General features: G+C 41.8%; 1 protein-coding gene across 3 annotated transcripts in view; it reads left to right on the forward strand.

Moving 5' to 3' along the window:
• CYFIP1 (cytoplasmic FMR1 interacting protein 1) overlaps positions 1-20,120 on the forward strand; it is an 81,739-nt gene that overhangs the window by 11,603 nt on the left and 50,016 nt on the right. For all 3 annotated transcript variants that reach the window (XM_052774098.1, XM_052774099.1, XM_052774097.1), the window contains exons 2-12: positions 7,190-7,313; positions 7,489-7,578; positions 8,976-9,053; positions 10,861-10,962; positions 12,183-12,364; positions 13,734-13,830; positions 13,971-14,099; positions 15,391-15,495; positions 15,660-15,751; positions 16,999-17,116; positions 17,770-17,892. In XM_052774098.1, coding sequence (XP_052630058.1) covers positions 7,197-7,313; positions 7,489-7,578; positions 8,976-9,053; positions 10,861-10,962; positions 12,183-12,364; positions 13,734-13,830; positions 13,971-14,099; positions 15,391-15,495; positions 15,660-15,751; positions 16,999-17,116; positions 17,770-17,892 — 1,233 coding nt within the window. In that variant the 5' untranslated portion in view covers positions 7,190-7,196. The remainder of the gene's footprint in view (positions 1-7,189; positions 7,314-7,488; positions 7,579-8,975; positions 9,054-10,860; positions 10,963-12,182; positions 12,365-13,733; positions 13,831-13,970; positions 14,100-15,390; positions 15,496-15,659; positions 15,752-16,998; positions 17,117-17,769; positions 17,893-20,120) is intronic.

Genomic DNA, 20,120 nt, shown 5'->3' on the forward strand with positions numbered 1-20,120 from the left:
TTTAAATCGGAGGTTAATGGTAAAAGGAAATCATCTTCCATGAGCAGCTGAGCTGTTGCCTAAATGAGATGAGCCTTTGCCCACCTTGTCAGCTTGAGTGCCCCGAGCAATAAGGTTGGCTGCCGTGCCTCCACGGGTGGTATCGGTGCTGGGGAGGGGTTCCCTCTCCGTACATTGCCTGCTCACTCCTCAGATCTTTCACTTGCCGTGCTATCAGCTAAACCCTCCTTTTGTTTTCGTGGAAGTTTACCTTCCAGGGCACGAGATGAGCATGTGATAGCAATAGACCCACTTATGTCCATCGCCTGATCTTTCTGGTATGCAGCAGTATGGCAAAAGATGTGCTGTAAGGAGCTGACAGCAAAAAACACCTGGAAATTGTCACTGCGTCCAGATCATTACCTGCTGCAATCCACCATGTTTCAAGCAGGAAGACTGCTGGCTTACCACTTGGACGGTTGTGTGAAGATAAATCCTTAAAAAATTCAAGGTGAGGGTGCTCAGGTGTTCCCAAATCTTTGAGTGATGCAAAGTAAAAAAAAACACCTGTCAGCTATGGGATTTAGGTTTTAATTATTTTTGTTTATTTGAGGGAAGTTTAATGTTGTTACTCCTTTTTCCAAAAAGGAGAGCAAGGATTGACACAAAGTGAATGCCTCTGTGTAATAGTTCAAATTAGTGTTTTCTGAAGAAAAGTTGCTCTTGCTGTAGCTTGATACTCTCTAGTTTGGTTTTTTTTAACCAAAGGGCTGACTTATACTATTTATCTGTTTTCTGTGGGAATGGTCACTTGAAAATCTTAGTCCAGAGGATAATGCCAGTTTGCAATTAATTTAAATGGCATACGTGCTTTCACCTCTCCAAGGAGTTACTTCCCGTTCTTTCCCTCTATATTTTCAGGATACTCAATATACTTTTTGTTTTTTTTAAAATGCTTTGTGATGACATGATACCACCCTCATCATCTCCTCTGATCTCATCTAACACAGCCATAGAATTTCATCTGATAATTTTTGTAGCGAAGGGCTTTATTTTTCATCTGTAAGTAGATATTGCTCAGACCAGTTATTTGAGGTTGAACTTTTTACGTTGGGAATCAATGTCTTTTTAAAGCTTAGTGGGATAGATTCTTAAGGCCATTAGAGGCCGTTACTGGGGAAGTCTTGGCCAAATGATTGTGGCAGAGGCTAAAGAGGAACTGCATGGTAATTTCTGTATTTATAACAAGGTCTCAAGAAACCTACGGTTACCTAAGTTCATTTGCTTTACCCGTATTTTTTTTATTTTTTTTTTAACTTAATTACTAGCTACATCTGTTGAATTGTGTGTGCTGTTGCTCGACAAGTTTAAGAACTATCTCCTATCATCAAGCATCGTTTTCCTGTTTTAACTATTTATAGACTGAGCGCCAGAGTTGTCTTTTGATCTTCTCTTTGGTAAATAATCTGACCTGCTTTACTCTGTCACTGGAAGAAATGTTTAAAATTCAAAGGTTTTTTTTTTTATAACTACTTAACTCCCTGGAATTTGGGGGAATTTTTTTAACTTTGAGCTTGAGAGCTGAATAGTATGATAGCAGGCCTCTCTCACAGTGATTCTGAAGTTAATGCGCTCTACTCTCTGCTTTCTCAGACCTTACCTTCTGGTTTTTTATTATTTCTTCTGGTCACTTTTCTATTTTTTTGTCCAAAAGACTTTTCCCTATGGTTCGCTCCTGTTCGTATTTTTTTTCCAAATAATCTGATGCCTCAGGAGGCCTAAAGGAGAAAGGCTGAGAGATACATGCTTGGCATTTTCTGACATGCTTGGAATTAAAAATGTAGATCTTTTGCAAAGACTTCAACATTATTCTGTAAGGATAGTGATGTGGAAATGGTGTCTTTATTAGGATTGACACTCATCTCCTCTAAATACCAGAGCAATGTTGTGTGCAGGTCACTGCATACCATGCAGTTGTGTTGCAAATATTCTGGTAAAGAAACAAAAATTTAATCACATAAAAGAGTTTGGTTTGATTAAGAAGTAGAAAATTGTGAAGCATAGGTATGAGAGTGTTAAGTTTGAAATGTAGTCAGAGGAACTTAGGAACTTTAGAAAATGTACTATGTGTAACCATAAGAATTCAAGTATTGTCTAAAATCAGTTAACCACAGAAACTTTGACAAAGATTTGTTGATTTGTAGTGTTTTGTTTTAGGAAACTAAGGAAACCATTATGGACACCAGTTTGCTGCTTGGAAACCCCTTACCCTTCCCACCTCGATCTAATTATTGAGGATTCTAATCAGTAGAGTTAAGTGAGATTAACCAATGATTGTTTTAACATAAGAATATTAATAAGATGGTGTGACTGAAGGACCAATTATTAGAAAGGTTACATTTAAGAATAGACATAGTATGCATTTTTATGTAAATTAATATAGATGATGGTAAGAATTGTACTGTGCAGAATCACCTAAGAGAGGTCAAGAAGCAGACAAGTGAGGAAGACTATGGAAGACCACCAGAGGGCTTCTGAAGACCACCAGAGACCTTCACTGCACCTGTGTGAAGAGACATTTACATATGCTAATGGTTTATCAGAAAATTAATGATTATGTATAACATTTTCTAGAAATTTAGTGACTATGTATAACAGGTGCGTATTTAACCTGCACAGTTAGACTAGACAGGTGCACACGATAGGTGGAGCGATCCCCTGTGTGCCCAGCGCTGCAATAAAGGAGTGCCTGCTTCTTAACTTCTCATTGCTGTTAAGGAGTTTTATTCCGGATTTCAGTAACAGTTGCATGGCTGTGAACAACAGTACAGAATTACGACTTTTAAAAAAGATTGGTGAATCTTTTGTCTGAATATGTTTCAATAATAAGGCAGCTCTGAAGTTAAATCAAAATGTAAACAATGCTAAAGTGACTTCAAGGTCTGGTGCCTTTTTTTGTTTTGTTTTTCTTGTGGACAAAAAGCAACGCAGGCAGCTCAGTAAGCTTCTCTGCAGCACAAGCTTTTCTGAGCATGTCAGGCCCAGCCAGTGCTCATCTCCTTCAAGACTGAAGAAAAAGAAGAATATCTTAATTTAAGCTAGTCAGTGGCCTTGCACTAACTTACCCAGTTTCCCTAAAAACCCTGTGATTGACACCTCTGGTCCTTGGACATAGTGGGACTTGGCACTGTAAGGCTGAAACTTGTCTATGCAGGAGACAGGGATTTTCTTGCTTTGAAATCCAGAAAAGGGAGCTGAAATCAGCACACATGCTGCTGTTTCCTGCTTAGAAAGCTGGGTGTGCTTATGAGACACCAAAATTTAGCAAAACAGCTTGCTGGCATATGTGATTCTCTGTGTGATTATCTGATGTCAGATAATTAATGGTTTTTAATTAAGCTGTGTATGTCCAGGAAAATGTGTTCTTGGAGTGCATTTTGACTTTACTGCTATAATGATGGGTCATGATACAAAGATAACAAAAGAGGATTATTTCAAAAGTAATTCTTACATGTCTTCTACCTGAGAAAAACCGTCTGGAAAACTGTGGAAAAAGGTACAAAGCTGAAAACACATCATCACAGGAATTTAGTAAGAAAATAATTCTCGCAGTTTGGGTAAATTTACTAGTATAACTATAATTATCAGTATAACTACAGCGTTTTAATCTGTTCTCATTTAGGTAAACTCCTAATCAGACTGTGGCTTCTGAATTTTTTCAGTCAGTCTTTGAAGTTTCTTATGTTCTCTGCCAAAAGGGAGTCTGTTAAAATATTAGTGCTCCTGCCCAGTAATTTCACCTGTAACAACTCATAGTGAGTGACTCTTAAGGAGGCAAATCTATCCAATTTTGTGTCTTGGGAATTTTAGTTTTCTTAAATTAATTTTTCTGAGACATAGTGGGGGAAAAAATTCTGGTTTTGCTAGCCCTCCGTCGCTGTACATTAGAAATATTCTGGAGCTGTTTTATTAACAACAGCAGCAAAAAAGAAAGAGGAAAAAACCCGAACTTCAAGGAAATCTTTCTGTCCTGGTCCCAGGGCTTCCGCGTCAGGCGAGGAGGTGGCAAGGACCGTGCGGTGGTGTCACCTGGCTGTGGGAGGTTGTCTCCTGGCTAACACGGCATGAGTGCAGCTGAGCTCTGGCTGTCCCCACACCACTGCTGTTGTCAAACCTCTGCTGCTCGCTTCTCGGGGGGCAGGGGGGAAGCGCAGATCATGCCCTCACAACGTTTGCAAACGTGCCAAAGCTCGGCAGGAAGGAGCTGCTTCCTCTCTCATGTCTTGCTAGGTACCAGAGTAAAAAGCTGAACAGGAACGTTGAACTTGGCCAACGAAACACCAGGCATGTGGATACCTTTACCCTTTGGCAAAATTACAAAGCGGAGCTGTCAGCGAGTGACCTTAAAACAAGAAGGCTTTTGTAACAGTCTGCACCCGATTACTTATGTTTTCCTGGTTCAAAAAATGCTGATCTGTCTTTGGGAAATCATGCCGAAGGGCTTGGAAAAATGTGCTTTCCCGTATTCCTCTTCACAGCCCAGAGGGCAGCAGGAAGCTTTTGTTTCTGAGCTTGTGCCTCTGGCCTGCTAACGGGGGTTTCCCAGACCTGTGCTGTTAAATAGATGGCAGTGTGAGATGGGATATTGGTTTTGCTTATGCTTTGGTTTCTATTTTTAAATTATTTTCCCAGTATTAAAAAAAATCCAGATAGTCTAATGTCTGATAGTCTGAACATAGGAAGCTGATGCTGGAGGATAACCCCTGTGCAATTGTAAATACTGAGGCCAAAAGTGTGCAGGCATGCTTTCTGAAATAGCACGTATGGGGATTAAGAGCCATATCTTCAGAATATTTCCTTGTAGTGCTGAGGAAATGGAAGTCAGGAGCCTGGCTTTTATGAATGCCTGTCTTTCTCCTGCAGCAGGGACCTGAGTCATCAACGGACCATGTTTTGGGAGGAGAAGGAAGATGTGTGCATTGGGGAGAGGGTGTTGATACTTTTCTTGCACTCAATGACAGCTCCCCTTTACGTAGATAAGAGCAGTAATTTTTGGTGTAGAATGGGCAGCCATTTTTCACCATGGTTTTTGGAGCATGGGTGGAGCAGTTTTTTGTAGCAGACCCCCGTTGTGCTTGCTTGGAGCCTGCGGTTTGTGGCTGTTTGCCTGTCCTGCGGTGCAGCGGAGGAGAGGGCCATGGGCCCATTGGTCCCACCACCATCTCGGAGCAGCTGCACGGCCAGGTGTTTCTGCTTTGATAGAGAGGCTGAGAGGAGGAAGAGTTTCAAGCTGGAAGGAGCCTTTCAGTTAAACTAACCTATGTAAAGTGTTGTGTTGTTTTCTTTTTTAGCTAAAGCTTGATCTAGAGGTACTCAGACCAAAAATGAAAATACTGTTTATTTGAAATGCTCCGACTTCTTGGCAACTCTCTTCTGTTTCCTCTAGGGTAAAGCTGTTGACAGTCTGACCTCCTCACAGGACTTTTGCCCAGACATGGAATTTTTTTGGCATTTGTTTATTTATCGAAGGGAGGACGCTGTGGCTTTTGCCGGTCTCTAATTTGAGAATAACTGTGGTTCTTGTAAAGGAGCTTGAGCTGGGTGTAGGTAGGTGTTGGGCAAGCATCCTGGTGCAGGTCTGCCAGCCGGCACTCCTGTCAGTCCAGTCCTCCCTCGTTTTTTGGCAGGGATCACAAATTGCACAATATAGGCGTTTGTTTATGTATTTATTTTAACAAAAACTCAAACGCTCAGGCTTGAAGCAAGGTTGGGGCTGGGGTTTCAAGAAACAGAAGGCCTGTAGACCTTTCTGATGGTGGTTGTTTAAAGTTATCGGCAAGCTCTCTCTGTACGTGGTGTGTTAGCTTTGTAGAGATGGCTTGGGACGCAGGGTTGGTCTCTGAAGGAAGATAGGTAATCACTTCTGGCTGCTTCCTTCCCTTTGCTTTGGCTTTTGGTTTTTTGGTTGGTTTTTTTTTTTTGTCAGCTGAGCCTTTCCTTGGAGGTAAAGCTGTTGTTTCTGTGGGGCTTTCCACAGGAAACCATAATTAGGTAAGAGAAAGTGAGGAGGTTTTTCTGCCAGGCCACTAAAAGTGCAGGAAGTGGGGGGATTGCCGACCCATCCTGGCTCTCTCACGGTGAGCTTTCGGCAAAGCTGTGGCGAGATCTGCCCGTTCCCCCCGCCTGTGGGGATGGCAGGTCTCCACGGGGGTGACACGTGCCAGGCAGAGCCCTGTTCCTCCGGGGTGCAGGCGCTTGTGCTTCAGGGGGTGTTCCTGTCCTCCTGGATAGAGCCAAGGGCAGCCCTCAGACCCTTCATAGTAGGTGCATGGTTTTGCTCTTCTAAGTGGGGGGAAATAACCTGCAAAGCCCTGTGGAATAAAAGAGACAGCTTGATTAGAGGTGTTGTCTTAAAAATGAGGAATTTTTTACTCCACCTAGGAGGATGAGTAGATCGTTATACAAAGTAGATGATTGAGTTGTTCCACCCTACACTTTCTTCCTAAAATTTCTTCTCGTAGTTGTTTTTGGTTCAAACCCCCATACAGTGGCAGCAGTTGAAGGTGTATGGAGATCGCCATGATCCTGAGGAGTTTTGTGCCTATCTATCACTAACCACTCAAAGCGGATCTGGATGTCCCAGGACATGAAACACTGGAGACTGCTGGCACCTTTTGACAGCCAGGTCTCCTGAAGATGGACTGGTAGTATCTGTGCATAAGGGTTTGAAGACTTGTTGGCTCAAAACTGAAACCTTACAGGAAAGTTTTATACCTCTGCTTGTTACAGGATTTTTCTGTGTTTATCATAACTGAAGCAGACCATAGAATAACTTTCCTTCTAGCTTAACCAGAGAAGGGCACATAGTAGTCTTCCTTTCTCTACTGTTCATTAGAGGTCATCCTTTCCTCTATTTTGTGTGTATTTCTGGTGTGCAGCCTTGGTGAAGAGAAACATTGCTCAACTCATAAAAGTAAGGAGGTGGGTGTTAGTCCTAAAAGTCTTTTTTAAACTTGTATACTAAAACCAGCTGGGTTTCAGTTTTGACTGTTTCCCTTCTGTTATGGTTGAAGGGAAACTGCACATTTCCCACAGCATGAGTAGTCCCCTGCTCTTCGTACTACTCACTTGTTTTCTGTGTATAGAATAATATATAAAAAGTTATACGTATGTGTGTATACATTTATGTATGTATGTATTTTTTAACCAGGTGCAAAATGACTGCTCAAGTAACACTGGAGGATGCCTTGTCCAATGTGGATCTCTTGGAAGAATTACCATTGCCAGATCAGCAACCATGTATTGAACCGCCGCCATCATCTCTGCTTTACCAGGTGTGTTGTCATTGTAGGAAAAAGAGTTTTTCCATTTCCCATTGCTGTTAAGAAATAGAGTATGTGCTTTTAAAAAAAAATGCAACACCAAACCCAAAGCATGTTTATATTTGCAATATATATAAAATTCTTTTCCTTACCAAGGATTAAATTGTGCATTTTGCTTTCTCTGCAGCCAAACTTCAACACTAATTTTGAAGACAGAAATGCATTTGTCACTGGCATTGCAAGATACATTGAGCAAGCTACAGTCCATTCTAGCATGGTAGGTAGATGTGCAGATATATACTTTTGTGTTAACTTGGAACAAAAGGAAAGGAACATGTCTTCTTGCATTTCATTGTAAGACTTGTGGTCACAGAAAACCACAAACCAGGTTGCCTACAGCACTTCCAGGAGGCAGTGAGATGAAAAAGTGTGTGGCTTCTCTTTTTTCATACATGTACTTCTTGATAATTTTAAAATGGTATTTCTCCTTGATCAGCCAATGTTGCTCAAAAGTTTCTTGCTTTCATTATGCATTTTTACAGTATTGTGAGGTGAGTTGGTTGTATTGACAGGTAGCTGCTGTAACTTGAGTGAAAAATTACTTCCATCCTCCCAAATTTCCACTACTTCTCTGTCAGTTTAGTGGTGTTGAAGGGTTTTTGTTGGCTTCCTCACTGTGGAGTATGTTAGTGGTTTATTGGCATGCTTCTGTGTAAGGTATTCTGTGGTTTTTAACAGTTCCACAATATAAGATAAGACTTTGTACTAGTAACTCCATCCATCTCTGCTGGTCGTGTTGCTGTTTTGGGATACAAATAAGTTGCAGGCTGTGAATGCTGGTCTGTACTGAACTTGTCATTTCATGGCACTCCTGGAAAATGAGGAGTGAGGTGTCTTGTAATTCTAGAAGTCAATTCACAAACAGTGGAATGGGCAGGTTAAGCACCTGATTACATGCTACTGAAAATTATGTGTATTTACACCAATCTACTCTTAAAATTATCTGGCGACTCCTTAACCTGTTTTGATTGTTTGCATGTTGTGGGCCCTCTCCTTTGACATGTAAAAAAAGGATATTGCTCTGCGTGTGCTGACTCTTTCAACCTGGACCATTCCACTTGCAGTACCCAACGTTAAAAAGAAAAACAAGACCACCACCCCCTTTCGGGTTAGCATTTTTATTTATAGATCACAGTGTCTTTAGTTTTGGGGAAGAAAGAACAACACAAAAACCAATCTGATCTGGGGAGATAATAATTTTTTGTCATTAGGTAGGCATATTTGCTGCGGTTGTTGATTAGTGATCTAGTGGGTGTTTGTTGGCTTACGTGGTATTAAGAGGATGATGTGAATTCTCTCAGAAATAGTTTGGGTGCTAAAACACGTGACTGAGAATAAATGAAATTATTTTTTTAGCTGTTGGTTTATAGCCAAGCTGGACCTCAGGAGCTGGTCAGCTCTAATACATGTAATATGCCAGCTGAGCGTATGAATTATGGTAATATTATTTTACATACATACAGTTGATGTATCATTCAGCTTGCAATATATTTGTGTTTGTACATATACATTCATCATAGGTTTGTTTGGACAAGGTTTTGGAATGATGGAAGACAAGTGGATTTAACCCTTTTGTATTACAATGCCTAATTATGCTGAGTGTCTTTCTTACAGAATGAAATGCTAGAAGAGGGTCAGGAATATGCAGTCATGTTATACACATGGAGAAGCTGCTCAAGAGCCATTCCTCAGGTAAAGGATGAAAATTAAACTGTCATGCGTCATGTGAACTTCTGTCTTGTTTTGGTGTGGAGTTGCATGGATATAGCTTTATCAAGGAGCTATGAAATGTAGTCTACTTTGACTCATGAATAGGCAAGCTGTGCATGCCATACTGTCTTTTAGCACTTGGGGACCAGTTGGTGTGTGTCCTGTCCTCCCCTGTCCTCCCCTGTCCTCCCCTGTCCTCCCCTGTCCTCCCCTGTCCTCCCCTGTCCTCCCCTGTCCTCCCCTGTCCTCCCCTGTCCTCCCCTGTCCTCCCCTGTCCTCCCCTGTCCTCCCCTGTCCTCCCCTGTCCTCCCCTGTCCTCCCCTGTCCTCCCCTGTCCTCCCCTGTCCTCCCCTGTCCTCCCCTGTCCTCCCCTGTCCTCCCCTGTCCTCCCCTGTCCTCCCCTGTCCTCCCCTGTCCTCCCCTGTCCTCCCCTGTCCTCCCCTGTCCTCCCCTGTCCTCCCCTGTCCTCCCCTGTCCTCCCCTGTCCTCCCCTGTCCTCCCCTGTCCTCCCCTGTCCTCCCCTGTCCTCCCCTGTCCTCCCCTGTCCTCCCCTGTCCTCCCCTGTCCTCCCCTGTCCTCCCCTGTCCTCCCCTGTCCTCCCCTGTCCTCCCCTGTCCTCCCCTGTCCTCCCCTGTCCTCCCCTGTCCTCCCCTGTCCTCCCCTGTCCTCCCCTGTCCTCCCCTGTCCTCCCCTGTCCTCCCCTGTCCTCCCCTGTCCTCCCCTGTCCTCCCCTGTCCTCCCCTGTCCTCCCCTGTCCTCCCCTGTCCTCCCCTGTCCTCCCCTGTCCTCCCCTGTCCTCCCCTGTCCTCCCCTGTCCTCCCCTGTCCTCCCCTGTCCTCCCCTGTCCTCCCCTGTCCTCCCCTGTCCTCCCCTGTCCTCCCCTGTCCTCCCCTGTCCTCCCCTGTCCTCCCCTGCTATAGCAATACCTCATGGAGTTTGTGTTAATCTTACTGATTGGTTCAAGAGTAGTATAGGGGTAATGTGCTCTAGAAGCAAAATTTTTGATTGTCAGATCTGTTTGAGGTCAAAATTTAATTAATTTCTTTCAAGAAAATGGACACCCCCCCCAACTTAACACGTTCAAAGCAGATTTAACAGGTGGCATAGCGTGTAATAATTACAATTCAGGTTAAACATTTAAGTTTCTAGACATCCTATGTAGTAATTTTCTGAATGTCAGAGCTACACACTGTTTTATTGATCTGTATACAAAAGTAAACCCCTATGAATAGGTGAGAAGTCCATAGGCAGCCTCAAGTGTCTGGGAGTGTTTGTACAGGGGTGGGATGGGAAAAATGTAAAGATGCATCAGAAAGTGGAACAAAATTATAACCATGAGCTGACACCTGCCTGCTTCATAACGAGTTTGTAATTTAATTATTTTTGTACTGAAATGCAAGGAAGGCTTATCCTGTGGTTTAAATATTTAGAGTGGAAATCAGGTAATCTGTTTTTATTTCTGGTTTTGGCCCTATTTTAGTGCATGACTTTCAGCAAGTGGCTTAATAATGTGGAAAGAATATTGTCCTAACCATACAGAGGTGTTTGAAAACTAAATTATTTGCTGTGAGGTAATGCAGAGAAAAATCTTAGATATTTTTTTTTTTTTTGTAACGCACACAGTTAATCTTAGAAGACTAGCGTAAAATTACCCAAACTGGCAATTTATGCCTTAAGTTTGTCACTTTAGGATGATAATACATCTATGCAAGTTGCCATTGGGGTTCTTAGTTTCTGAAGCTTTATGAGCAAAAGTTCCAAGTCTAATGATCTCTTTAATTGTCCTCAGGTCAAGTGCAACGAGCAGCCTAACAGAGTAGAAATTTATGAGAAAACTGTAGAAGTTCTGGAGCCGGAAGTCACAAAACTGATGAATTTTATGTATTTTCAGGTAAACGGAATGGAAACAAAATTTGTCAGTAGGATTGTATTCTCATATTCCTATTTTGTATGCTTGATCTTGTGTGCTCAGTTACTGAACCTAGTCATTATACTTTGAAAAAACCCCCCATATTGTCTCACAGAAGGGCAGAATTTCTAACGCCTATCTTGGAAACTTCAGGCGATCTCCATTAAGACTTTCAGCATAAAATCAAAGGTAATTGTATATGGTCTCTACGGAGCACGTGGGGACAGTTCTGGCACTAGGAAGAAAGGAAATAGAAATATAATGTGTTGCACATGTATACATAAAAGCATCTTGGCACAGAAACCATTTGTTGGGAAGTGAGGGATCCACAAGTCTGGACACCAAAGCAGCAGGTGCCAGTTTGCTATGCAAATTCATAGTTGAGGCAAGCTAACCCGGTTGTTGTGACCTGCCAGCCACCCGAGCTACATGGGTGCTGGAGAATAGCAGTCTGTCTCGCTTTCTCCTCCCGTGCTGGAAGGTTGCCATCTGGTTCAATGGACTGAGGATGTTTCCAGGCATTATTTGGAGGGAGCCAGAGCAGCTAGAGCCCGCAAGCCCTGGAGCACACAGGAAGAGGAGACTGAATGAAATGTAGTATTTCCTGTCATCTTCCCCAACTGGCGGATCTTACTGGGTACAAACAATCTCCTTTCATTCAAGGAGGTTAGTGCTCTAAAGTCAGAACAGATTCCTCTTTACATTTGAAGTCGCTGTCTTTTTTGTACTTGTAATCACCATCTCAAATGTCCCTGATGTGTGCTTGGAAATAAGCCCTCAAATAAACATGTGCCAAGATGGTTTTGAGAGTTGGCATGTACAGTGCGCTGTGGATTTTTTTTGTTTTAAGGGAACGTACCTATAATTTGCTTTTTAATGCATATACATTTCCTCACTAAAGAGCGTGAAATCACTTTTTTCAAAGGGATTTTAAACTTTTATGACTTTAATCTGCAAAGAACCTTGCCTCTTGCGCCAGGCAGGCTCTGTGGCAAAAATCACTGGTGACACTTGTAGCACTCAGCAAGTCCACAGAGGTGGAGCTGAAAAGCCTGTGCTGATGCCTTGTTAGCCTTGCATGCTTTAAACATTTTTCTGCTTCAGTGGCGCTTTTCATCAGACCAGCCCCAGTTATGCGATGAAGCTTTTCTCCTGGAAATGTCATGGCTTTTACTCCTGTTTCTTCTTTTTTGCCCCATTAGAGAAATGCAATTGAACGATTTTGTGGGGAGGTGAGACGCTTGTGCCACGCAGAGAGGAGGAAGGACTTTGTGTCTGAAGCATATCTGATCACGCTCGGCAAATTCATCAACATGTTTGCAGTATTGGATGAGTTGAAAAATATGAAGTGCAGTGTGAAGAACGACCATTCAGCCTACAAGCGGTAAGCGGCAAGGAGCGACAGGACCCGGGTTTCTGCTGCCAGGATAGAGGCCTCCCACGAGATGGCAGCAGTTGCTCTTTTTCTGACAGCTTTCTCTTCAAAAGTAGTCCCTTCGTGTGTGGGACAGGTTGGGATGCACTGACTGCAGTTAGGCAGTTGAGTAAATCTATTTTCTTTATGCTTTTCTTCCAGCAGCAAAAGGTTCTTCTGCCTTTTAATGCCAAGCTGTTAAATACTTCTGTCTTGGTGTACGCTAAACGTAGTTAATATACTTTGCTCAGTACAGCTTTTCTTCTTAAGTTTGAGAGGAAACTGGCTTTCTGGTTGCTTGTGCCACTCCTATCCTATCCTATCCTATTTTAGGCATCCACTTTTGACATTTGTAGCTGAGAGTTTTTACACTTGTTCTTAAGACATTTCAGCTTTGCTATTTGAGGTCGTCGTGACCACAGGTGTAGCAGGGAGGGGAGGAGGGTGGAATATCAGTGGCCAACTTTTCTGCTTGAGCTGCCAGATGGTAGCGGGTATCTTTTGTCAAACATGATGGTGAGAACAGCAGGGGAAGACAGTCTTTATGCCAGCTGTAGCATCTGTGATCTTTCATAAAGAAAACCATTCAGGCAATGACTAGCCAATTTTATCTATGCTGCTTCCACTTACATGAGATTTAATTTCTACCTCTACCAGTAGTTGCCTTTTGTAGTTGTTGTTGTGCCTGGAGATCTCTTAAACTTATTTGGTTTGCATTTTTTTCTTTGGATGTGTGTTTCTGGAGGACAAACTCTATTTTCTGGAAGGCTGACTTTTCCTGGATTGTTGCGTGGCTTGGGTCTATAAAGCCATCGCTGCCCTCATCAGTTGAGGGATATACCCAATGGTTTTTGGGTTGGGTCGGATTGGGTCTTTTAACTAGGGTGCAGTGGGGGATTTGGGATTAGAAGACAGTTCATTTGGGATAAATTAAGGCCATATCTCTCTTATAGTGAACTTTCACCTTTCTTTTCAGCTGTTTTCCTAAAAAGCCTTCCCTTTATCTTTCATGAAACAGGCTCTTGACACAGATTTGTTGAGTCCATAGCCTGTGTTTGGATAACTCACATTTATAAAGCTGTGGCAAAAAAGTACTGACTGTGTCTGCCAAGTTCTCTTTCTGCTTGATTCAGGAGTTTGGAGGTGGGAGATGCACTGACGTTGACAATCCTGTACGAGCAGTGAATGTACGCCATGGTACTGGCACTTAAAGATCTGCTGACACCTTAGAGTTCCCCTGGCAGATTTGGGGATGAGTGTGTTTCTATTGAGAGGGGACAGATTTGCTTACAAGCAGTCCTGCTGAAGAGAAATACTGTTTTTTCTTCTGTTTTCAAAGAGCTGCTCAGTTCCTGCGGAAAATGGCAGATCCTCAGTCCATTCAAGAATCCCAGAACCTCTCCATGTTCCTTGCCAACCACAACAAGATAACACAAGTAAGCTTTAATTGTCTTTTTGCAAAGTACCTAATGCTTTACAAAACTATTAAAATAAAACTCTTCCAGGTTGGTAGTAACTGTTGATGCCCAGGGAATATAACTACTTGACTAATATCTTTTTCATCTTTTTTTTCCAGTCTTTACAGCAGCAGTTGGAGGTGATTGTTGGCTATGAAGAGCTGCTTGCAGATATTGTGAATTTGTGTGTGGACTACTATGAAAACAAAATGTATCTAACGCCCAGTGAGAAACACATGCTTTTGAAAGTGGGTTTCTTTTTGGTACAAAATTAAAAAAGAATGGTTGAGGCAGGACACAGATATTTGAATTCCTGTTTGGTTTTTTTTTTGTAAATTGAACCAAATTAACCAAATAACTCAAATGATTCCTTTTTTCTTTTTTTTTCCACTCTCCATTGTCTTTTTATTTTATTACATGATAAATCTATGTAGAAAGTTTCTAATCCATTTTCGTTTGTCATAAATTGAAGTTGACCCAATTGAACTGCAGCGTTTTTAGGAAACCAATTCCATGGAATTGTGTTTCTATGAAGTATAATGACAACAGAAAGGAACTACTATGTTTTATTTTAGATATGTGGCAAGTTTGTATAAAAGGCTTTTGGAGGTATCAAAGTGGTTTTGGTGTATCAAAGATTTCAGGGAAGAAGCAGCTTAAAATTAGGGTTAGTAAGTAGTTAAATTTACTTAGCTGGAATATGTACACGTAATAAGAGGCTGCTGGGCAACGTGAAGTGTGGTTGACATTATCAGCTGCATATCTTGCAGTGGAAAAAAAGGTATAGAGTAAGAATTGAAAATTTGCCTGATGACAAATATTTTGAGTCCCTTCAGTGTTTAACTTCTGAAGAGCTCTGTTTATTAGGACCAAACTGAAGCATCATGAAACAATACATGAATTCTAGAACATTTACATTCTGTCTGCAGGGATGTGCAACGTGTCTTTCATATTTAGGCCTTTTGTTTGGTAAATGTAGAACACATTAAGTTGCTGATGCTCAGCTCTTCTTGTTATAAATACTGAATTATAACATAATGAATAACTTGGACAAAATGTAATTAGATATTTTTTGGATGCTTCTGAACTCTTGAGTGTATAATTCAGAGATGTGCTGAAAGCCATAAAAAGCAATAGCTCAGAGATGTTAGATCTAACTTTCTGTTACAGATCAGTTTGCATATACAGAATTTTAATAAAATGGAAGTGAAAAAAAAAAAACCTGCCTAAAAATAGCCAGACTCTAGTTTCAGTGAGATTTTTTTGTGTGCTAAACCTTGATACAAACAAGTAGCATCTTTTAAGGATAACTTGTCAGGCTAATGTTAATGTAAAAACTACTAATATACATATAATAAAAGAATACCACAGAAATGTATGTATTTGAAAATATATTCTGTTTGATGGACAGTGGGTGTTTCAGGCCTGTGTTTTTAAAGTATTACTTTTTTTTTTAATGATATGAAGAATGGTCTTACTGCAGCAGGTTTTTATATTTGAGGTCCTTTTGCGGAGAGGTTTGGTTTTTTTCTTTTTCAGGTTATGGGCTTTGGATTGTACCTGATGGATGGAAGTGTCAGTAACATCTATAAGCTGGATGCAAAGAAAAGGATAAATTTAGCCAAGATAGACAAGTTCTTTAAGGTTGGTTAAGAGATTTGGTTAAGTGTTTCTTAATATGTGATTTTAAAGGTAATTCCTCCTTGCATTTTAAATATATAGGACTTTCATATGGGTAAATAATGGTTTGCTTTCACTAAGATTTGTGTTTAATAATTTATCTAATCTCATTTATTCCCTGTGTACAGCAGTTGCAGGTTGTCCCACTGTTTGGTGACATGCAGATTGAACTTGCAAGATACATTAAGACCAGTGCCCATTACGAGGAAAATAAATCCAGGTAAGGGGGAGAAGGAGACAGAGGGGAGCATCTGGGCTGGGGAAAGTCAGACCCTTGGAGTGTATTTTCATAATTACTCATTAGTCTGTGGCTCTGTGGTAATTAGTAGGATTTTTGCCTCAGTCTATTTTTTGGTGTGGGTATTTTACTATTAATGTATTTCATGTAATAAGTACAGCTAAAGAAACAGGTCGTTTAAAGACCTTTGTATGCTACTGAGCTCATTCTTGCATCCGTGACGTTTCTTATCACCTGGGTTGGAGGAAATGAATTTTATCTTACACTAATTTCATTTTTATTTTTTCCTTTAAATATGAAACTTTCTTTAAAAGAAATGAAGGATTTTACTAAGCAAGGTGAGCAGTAGTAGTGCATGGGTAAATAGGCATGTGTATATTGTATATGGAGCAGCAACTTAGCTTGTCTCCCCCCTCATCTTTTTTTTTTTTTTTTTTTTTTTTTTTTTATTGCTAGGTGTGCAGCACAGCAAAATGGCTGGAAAATGCAGCCAGTTTTTACATAAATGGTTCCATGGTTTATGGTTATTGCTTTGTTTTAGTGAACATTTCTGTGCTCCTCCAAGACCTTCCCTCCATGCAGTTATGTGAATTTAGAATGTAGTGCTTTGCATTTTAATTCCTGCAGAAAAAACACATAACCTGCATGTAATTGCTAAGAGAAAATCATCAGCAGTGGGCCTACTGAGCTACTAAAAATATGAGGCTACTTAACATGACATTCTGGGTAGCATGTCTTTTGTGTCCCTCTTGATAACATGTTGATAGTATTTAATAATGCCTTTTTTTTTTAATAGTTGGGAGCATACTGTAGGCTTTTCATAGTTAAACAAGAATAATGAAAACCAATCTGAAGGTAGCTAGGTGTATCTTACAGCCTATACCTATACTTCTGCCCTGCCTTTCAGTACTTTTCGGTTCTGTCCCTAAGTGTTTGCTCCTGAAGAGAAATGCTGGTTTGTATTTCATAGCAGCAGCCTTTAAAAAACATACAGAAAAGAAAAAAAAAAAATTTTCTCTTAAGACTTGGAAGAAGTGCTGTTTGAACTCAGAAGGGCAATCCGTCACTAATGGATTGTGCAGGGTCGGAGGTAGAGGTGTGAGGAGTGGAAAGGCCTCAAAGGAAGATTTTTTTAAAAAGTCATGCATTGTGGTTCTTTCTTTGCAGTATCAGTTGTACTATTTATTGCCTAAACTGATTTAGGTGGGGGTTTTTGTCGTCTGAAACAGATGGACATGCACGTCTTCCAGCAGCAGTCCCCAATACAATATATGTGAGCAGATGATCCAAATCAGAGAAGACCATATGCGTTTCATATCAGAACTGGCTCGTTACAGCAACAGTGAGGTGTGTGGGATTAAAGCTATTCATGCAAATTTCACATCACTGATTAACAGTTTCTGTTAAATATCTGAAGAGTGGGTAAACCTCAGGCTAGGTAAATGACAAAGCTCAATCATCTGAACCAAGAAAAGCTGGCTGCAGGGCTAGTACCCAGTCTCTGTATGATATTTACACTATTTAAATTTAAAATAATAATGATACATCATACAAACTGCAGTATTCTTCTGCTTATATCTATCTATGTAGGATATATATCCTAGAACTTTTGGCATATCTCTTTTGGAATAGGTTGTCTAGCCCTTACTCCAAATGGGTGCTCATAGCAGTTTAAATGAGACTAAAAGGAAAGAAATGCACATGTATACATATATAGAACCTATAACTATATATAATATACCTAATTAGTGTCTTGAATTCATCTGCAACAATATTTTGGTGATGAGGGAAACCAGTGGTTTCCATCACTTGACCAAAATCTGTGAAGTTTAACTATGTAAGTCTCTAGAAGAAAAAGCTGATATTAATGCAGGTGTTGGTACATGATGCTGTTTCAATGCTTTAAAAGAAATCTATGTAGAAATTTGGCTATGGATGCTGGATACAGCATGTTCTGATGTGGGTTTGGGGTTTTTTGTTGTTGTTTAATAATGTTTTAGGTGGTGACTGGATCTGGTAGACAGGAAGCTCAAAAAACAGATGCAGAGTATCGGAAGCTCTTTGATCTGTCTCTCCAAGGCCTGCAGCTTCTCTCCCAGTGGAGTGCACATGTCATGGAAGTGGTATGTTATCCAGGGAGTAAAACCAGATGGAAAAGAAGCAGCTTGGTGAGGTTGGACAGGCTTTGCTTTAATGGAATGAAAATGTGTCTTGTGTTTTGTTCCCTTAATTCTCCTCTTCCTTCTTCCTTCACTCCTTTTCTCCTCCTGCTCCAAAACACATTTTCAGAGGAAGGCACATGAAGTTCTCAGAGGCTAGGAGTAATGCTGCTGCTTTCGAGATCCAGTAGCATGTACAATCTCATACAGTCAATCTCATACAGTACATTCAACTTGTTATATTTAATGGATAGGTGATCATTTGTGAGCCTTGACTAGATGTTTTTGCGTTTGTGGTGGGTTGACCCTGGCTAGATGCCAGGTGCCCACCAAAGCCACTCTATCACTCCCCCCCTCAGCTAGACAAGTGAGAGAAAATATAACAAAGGGCTCGTGGGTCGAGATAAGGACAGGGAGAGATCACTCAACCAATTACCATCACAGGCAAAACAGACTCAGCTTAGGGGAAATTAACTTAATTTACTGCCAATCAAACCAGAGTAGGGTAATGAGAAATAAAACCAAATCTTAAAACACCTTCTCCCCACCCCTCCCTTCTTCCCGGGCACAGCTTCACTCCTGAATTCTCTACCTACCCCCCGCAGCAGCACAGGGGGATGGGGAATGGGGATTACGATCAGTTCATCACGTGTTGTCTCTGCCGCCTCATCCTCTTCAGGGGCAGGACTCCTCACACTCTTCCCCTGCTCCAGAGTGGGGTCCCTCCCACAGGAGACAGTTCTCCACAAACTTCTCCAAGGTGTGAATCCTTCCCACAGGTTGCAGTTCTTCATGAACTGCTCCAGCATGGGTCCCTCCCATGGGCTGCAGTCCTTCAGGCCCAGACTGCTCCAGCGTGGGTCCCCCACGGGGTCACAAGTCCTGCCAGAAAACCTGCTCCAGCGTGGGCTCCTCTCTCCACGGGGCCACAGGTCCTGCCAGGAGCCTGCTCCAGCACAGGCTTCCCACAGGGTCACAGCCTCCTTCGGGCATCCCCCTGCTCCGGCATGGGGTCCTCCACGGGCTGCAGGTGGAGATCTGCTCCACCGTGGACCTCCCTGGGCTGCAGGGGGACAGCCTGCCTCACCATGGTCTGCCCCACGGGCTGCAGGGGAATCTCTGCTCCGGCGCCTGGAGCATCTCCTCCCCCTCCTTCTTCACTGACCTGGGGGTCTGCAGGGCTATTTCTCTTACATGTTCTCACTCCTCTCTCCGGCTGCAGTTTCTGTCCCCACCACAACTTTTTTTCCTTCTTAAATCTGTTATCACAGAGGTGCTACCACAGTTGCTGACGGGCTCGGCCTTGGCCAGCGGTGGGTCCGTCTTGGAGCCGGTCGGCATTGGCTCTGTCAGACATGGGGGAAGTTTCTGGCAGCTTCTCACAGAAGCCACCCCTGTAGCCCCCCCCACTACCAAAACCTTGCCACACAAACCCAATACGTTGTTGCTCTTGATACGTACATTTTGTAGACTAAGACTTCATTATTTTCCTCTAAACGTTGTTTAAAATTATATTCTGTTAGAAATATCCATACCAACATGCAGTCACACAGGAGGTGATAGAACAGCTTCAACTAGCTATGTTTAGACATCTTCACTTAGTAAATTGAAGCATGTAAGGTCTTAACCAAAGACACAAAAATGGATGGAAAGGCTCCTATTTGCTTTAGATTAGGCTTTTAGTCAAAAGGAAAGTAAATGTGGGGAAAGGAAAATTTGAGAGGAGATGAGGGAGGGGAAATAAAGAACCTGCAGAGTTATTTCTCTGTATTTTAATAATTTATTTTAAAAACAGATGCCAGTTAGAAAAGTGACTGTGTTTTTTCCAGTAAGAAACTGCTTAAGGCAGAAATTGAAGAGGAGGATGCAGGAATCCTTTTTATGCTGCAGACACGTAGATAAAAGCTGCATGTCTTACCTGCACCAAAGCATGTTCTAGGAAGGGTTGAAACAGATGACATATTGTATGAGAGAAGCCAGACTTGCTACTCCTCTGCCTCTGATGTCTGAGGGAGCATCAAGCCATTTGCACTACGTGAATCCAGTGCGGTCACAGTGGGCATAGCTAGAGACCCAGTTTTCTTTCTCTTCTGTATTTTTGACTACCTCTTTTAAAAGCCAGTAGACGAGTCATGCTTTTTCCTGTATTATCCTATTCCTGTTTAAATAAACAGTGTATTTTATGGTGAAAA

The sequence above is a fragment of the Harpia harpyja genome, chromosome 22 (genome assembly GCF_026419915.1).
Source record: "Harpia harpyja isolate bHarHar1 chromosome 22, bHarHar1 primary haplotype, whole genome shotgun sequence".
NCBI classification, from domain to species: Eukaryota; Metazoa; Chordata; class Aves; order Accipitriformes; family Accipitridae; genus Harpia; species Harpia harpyja.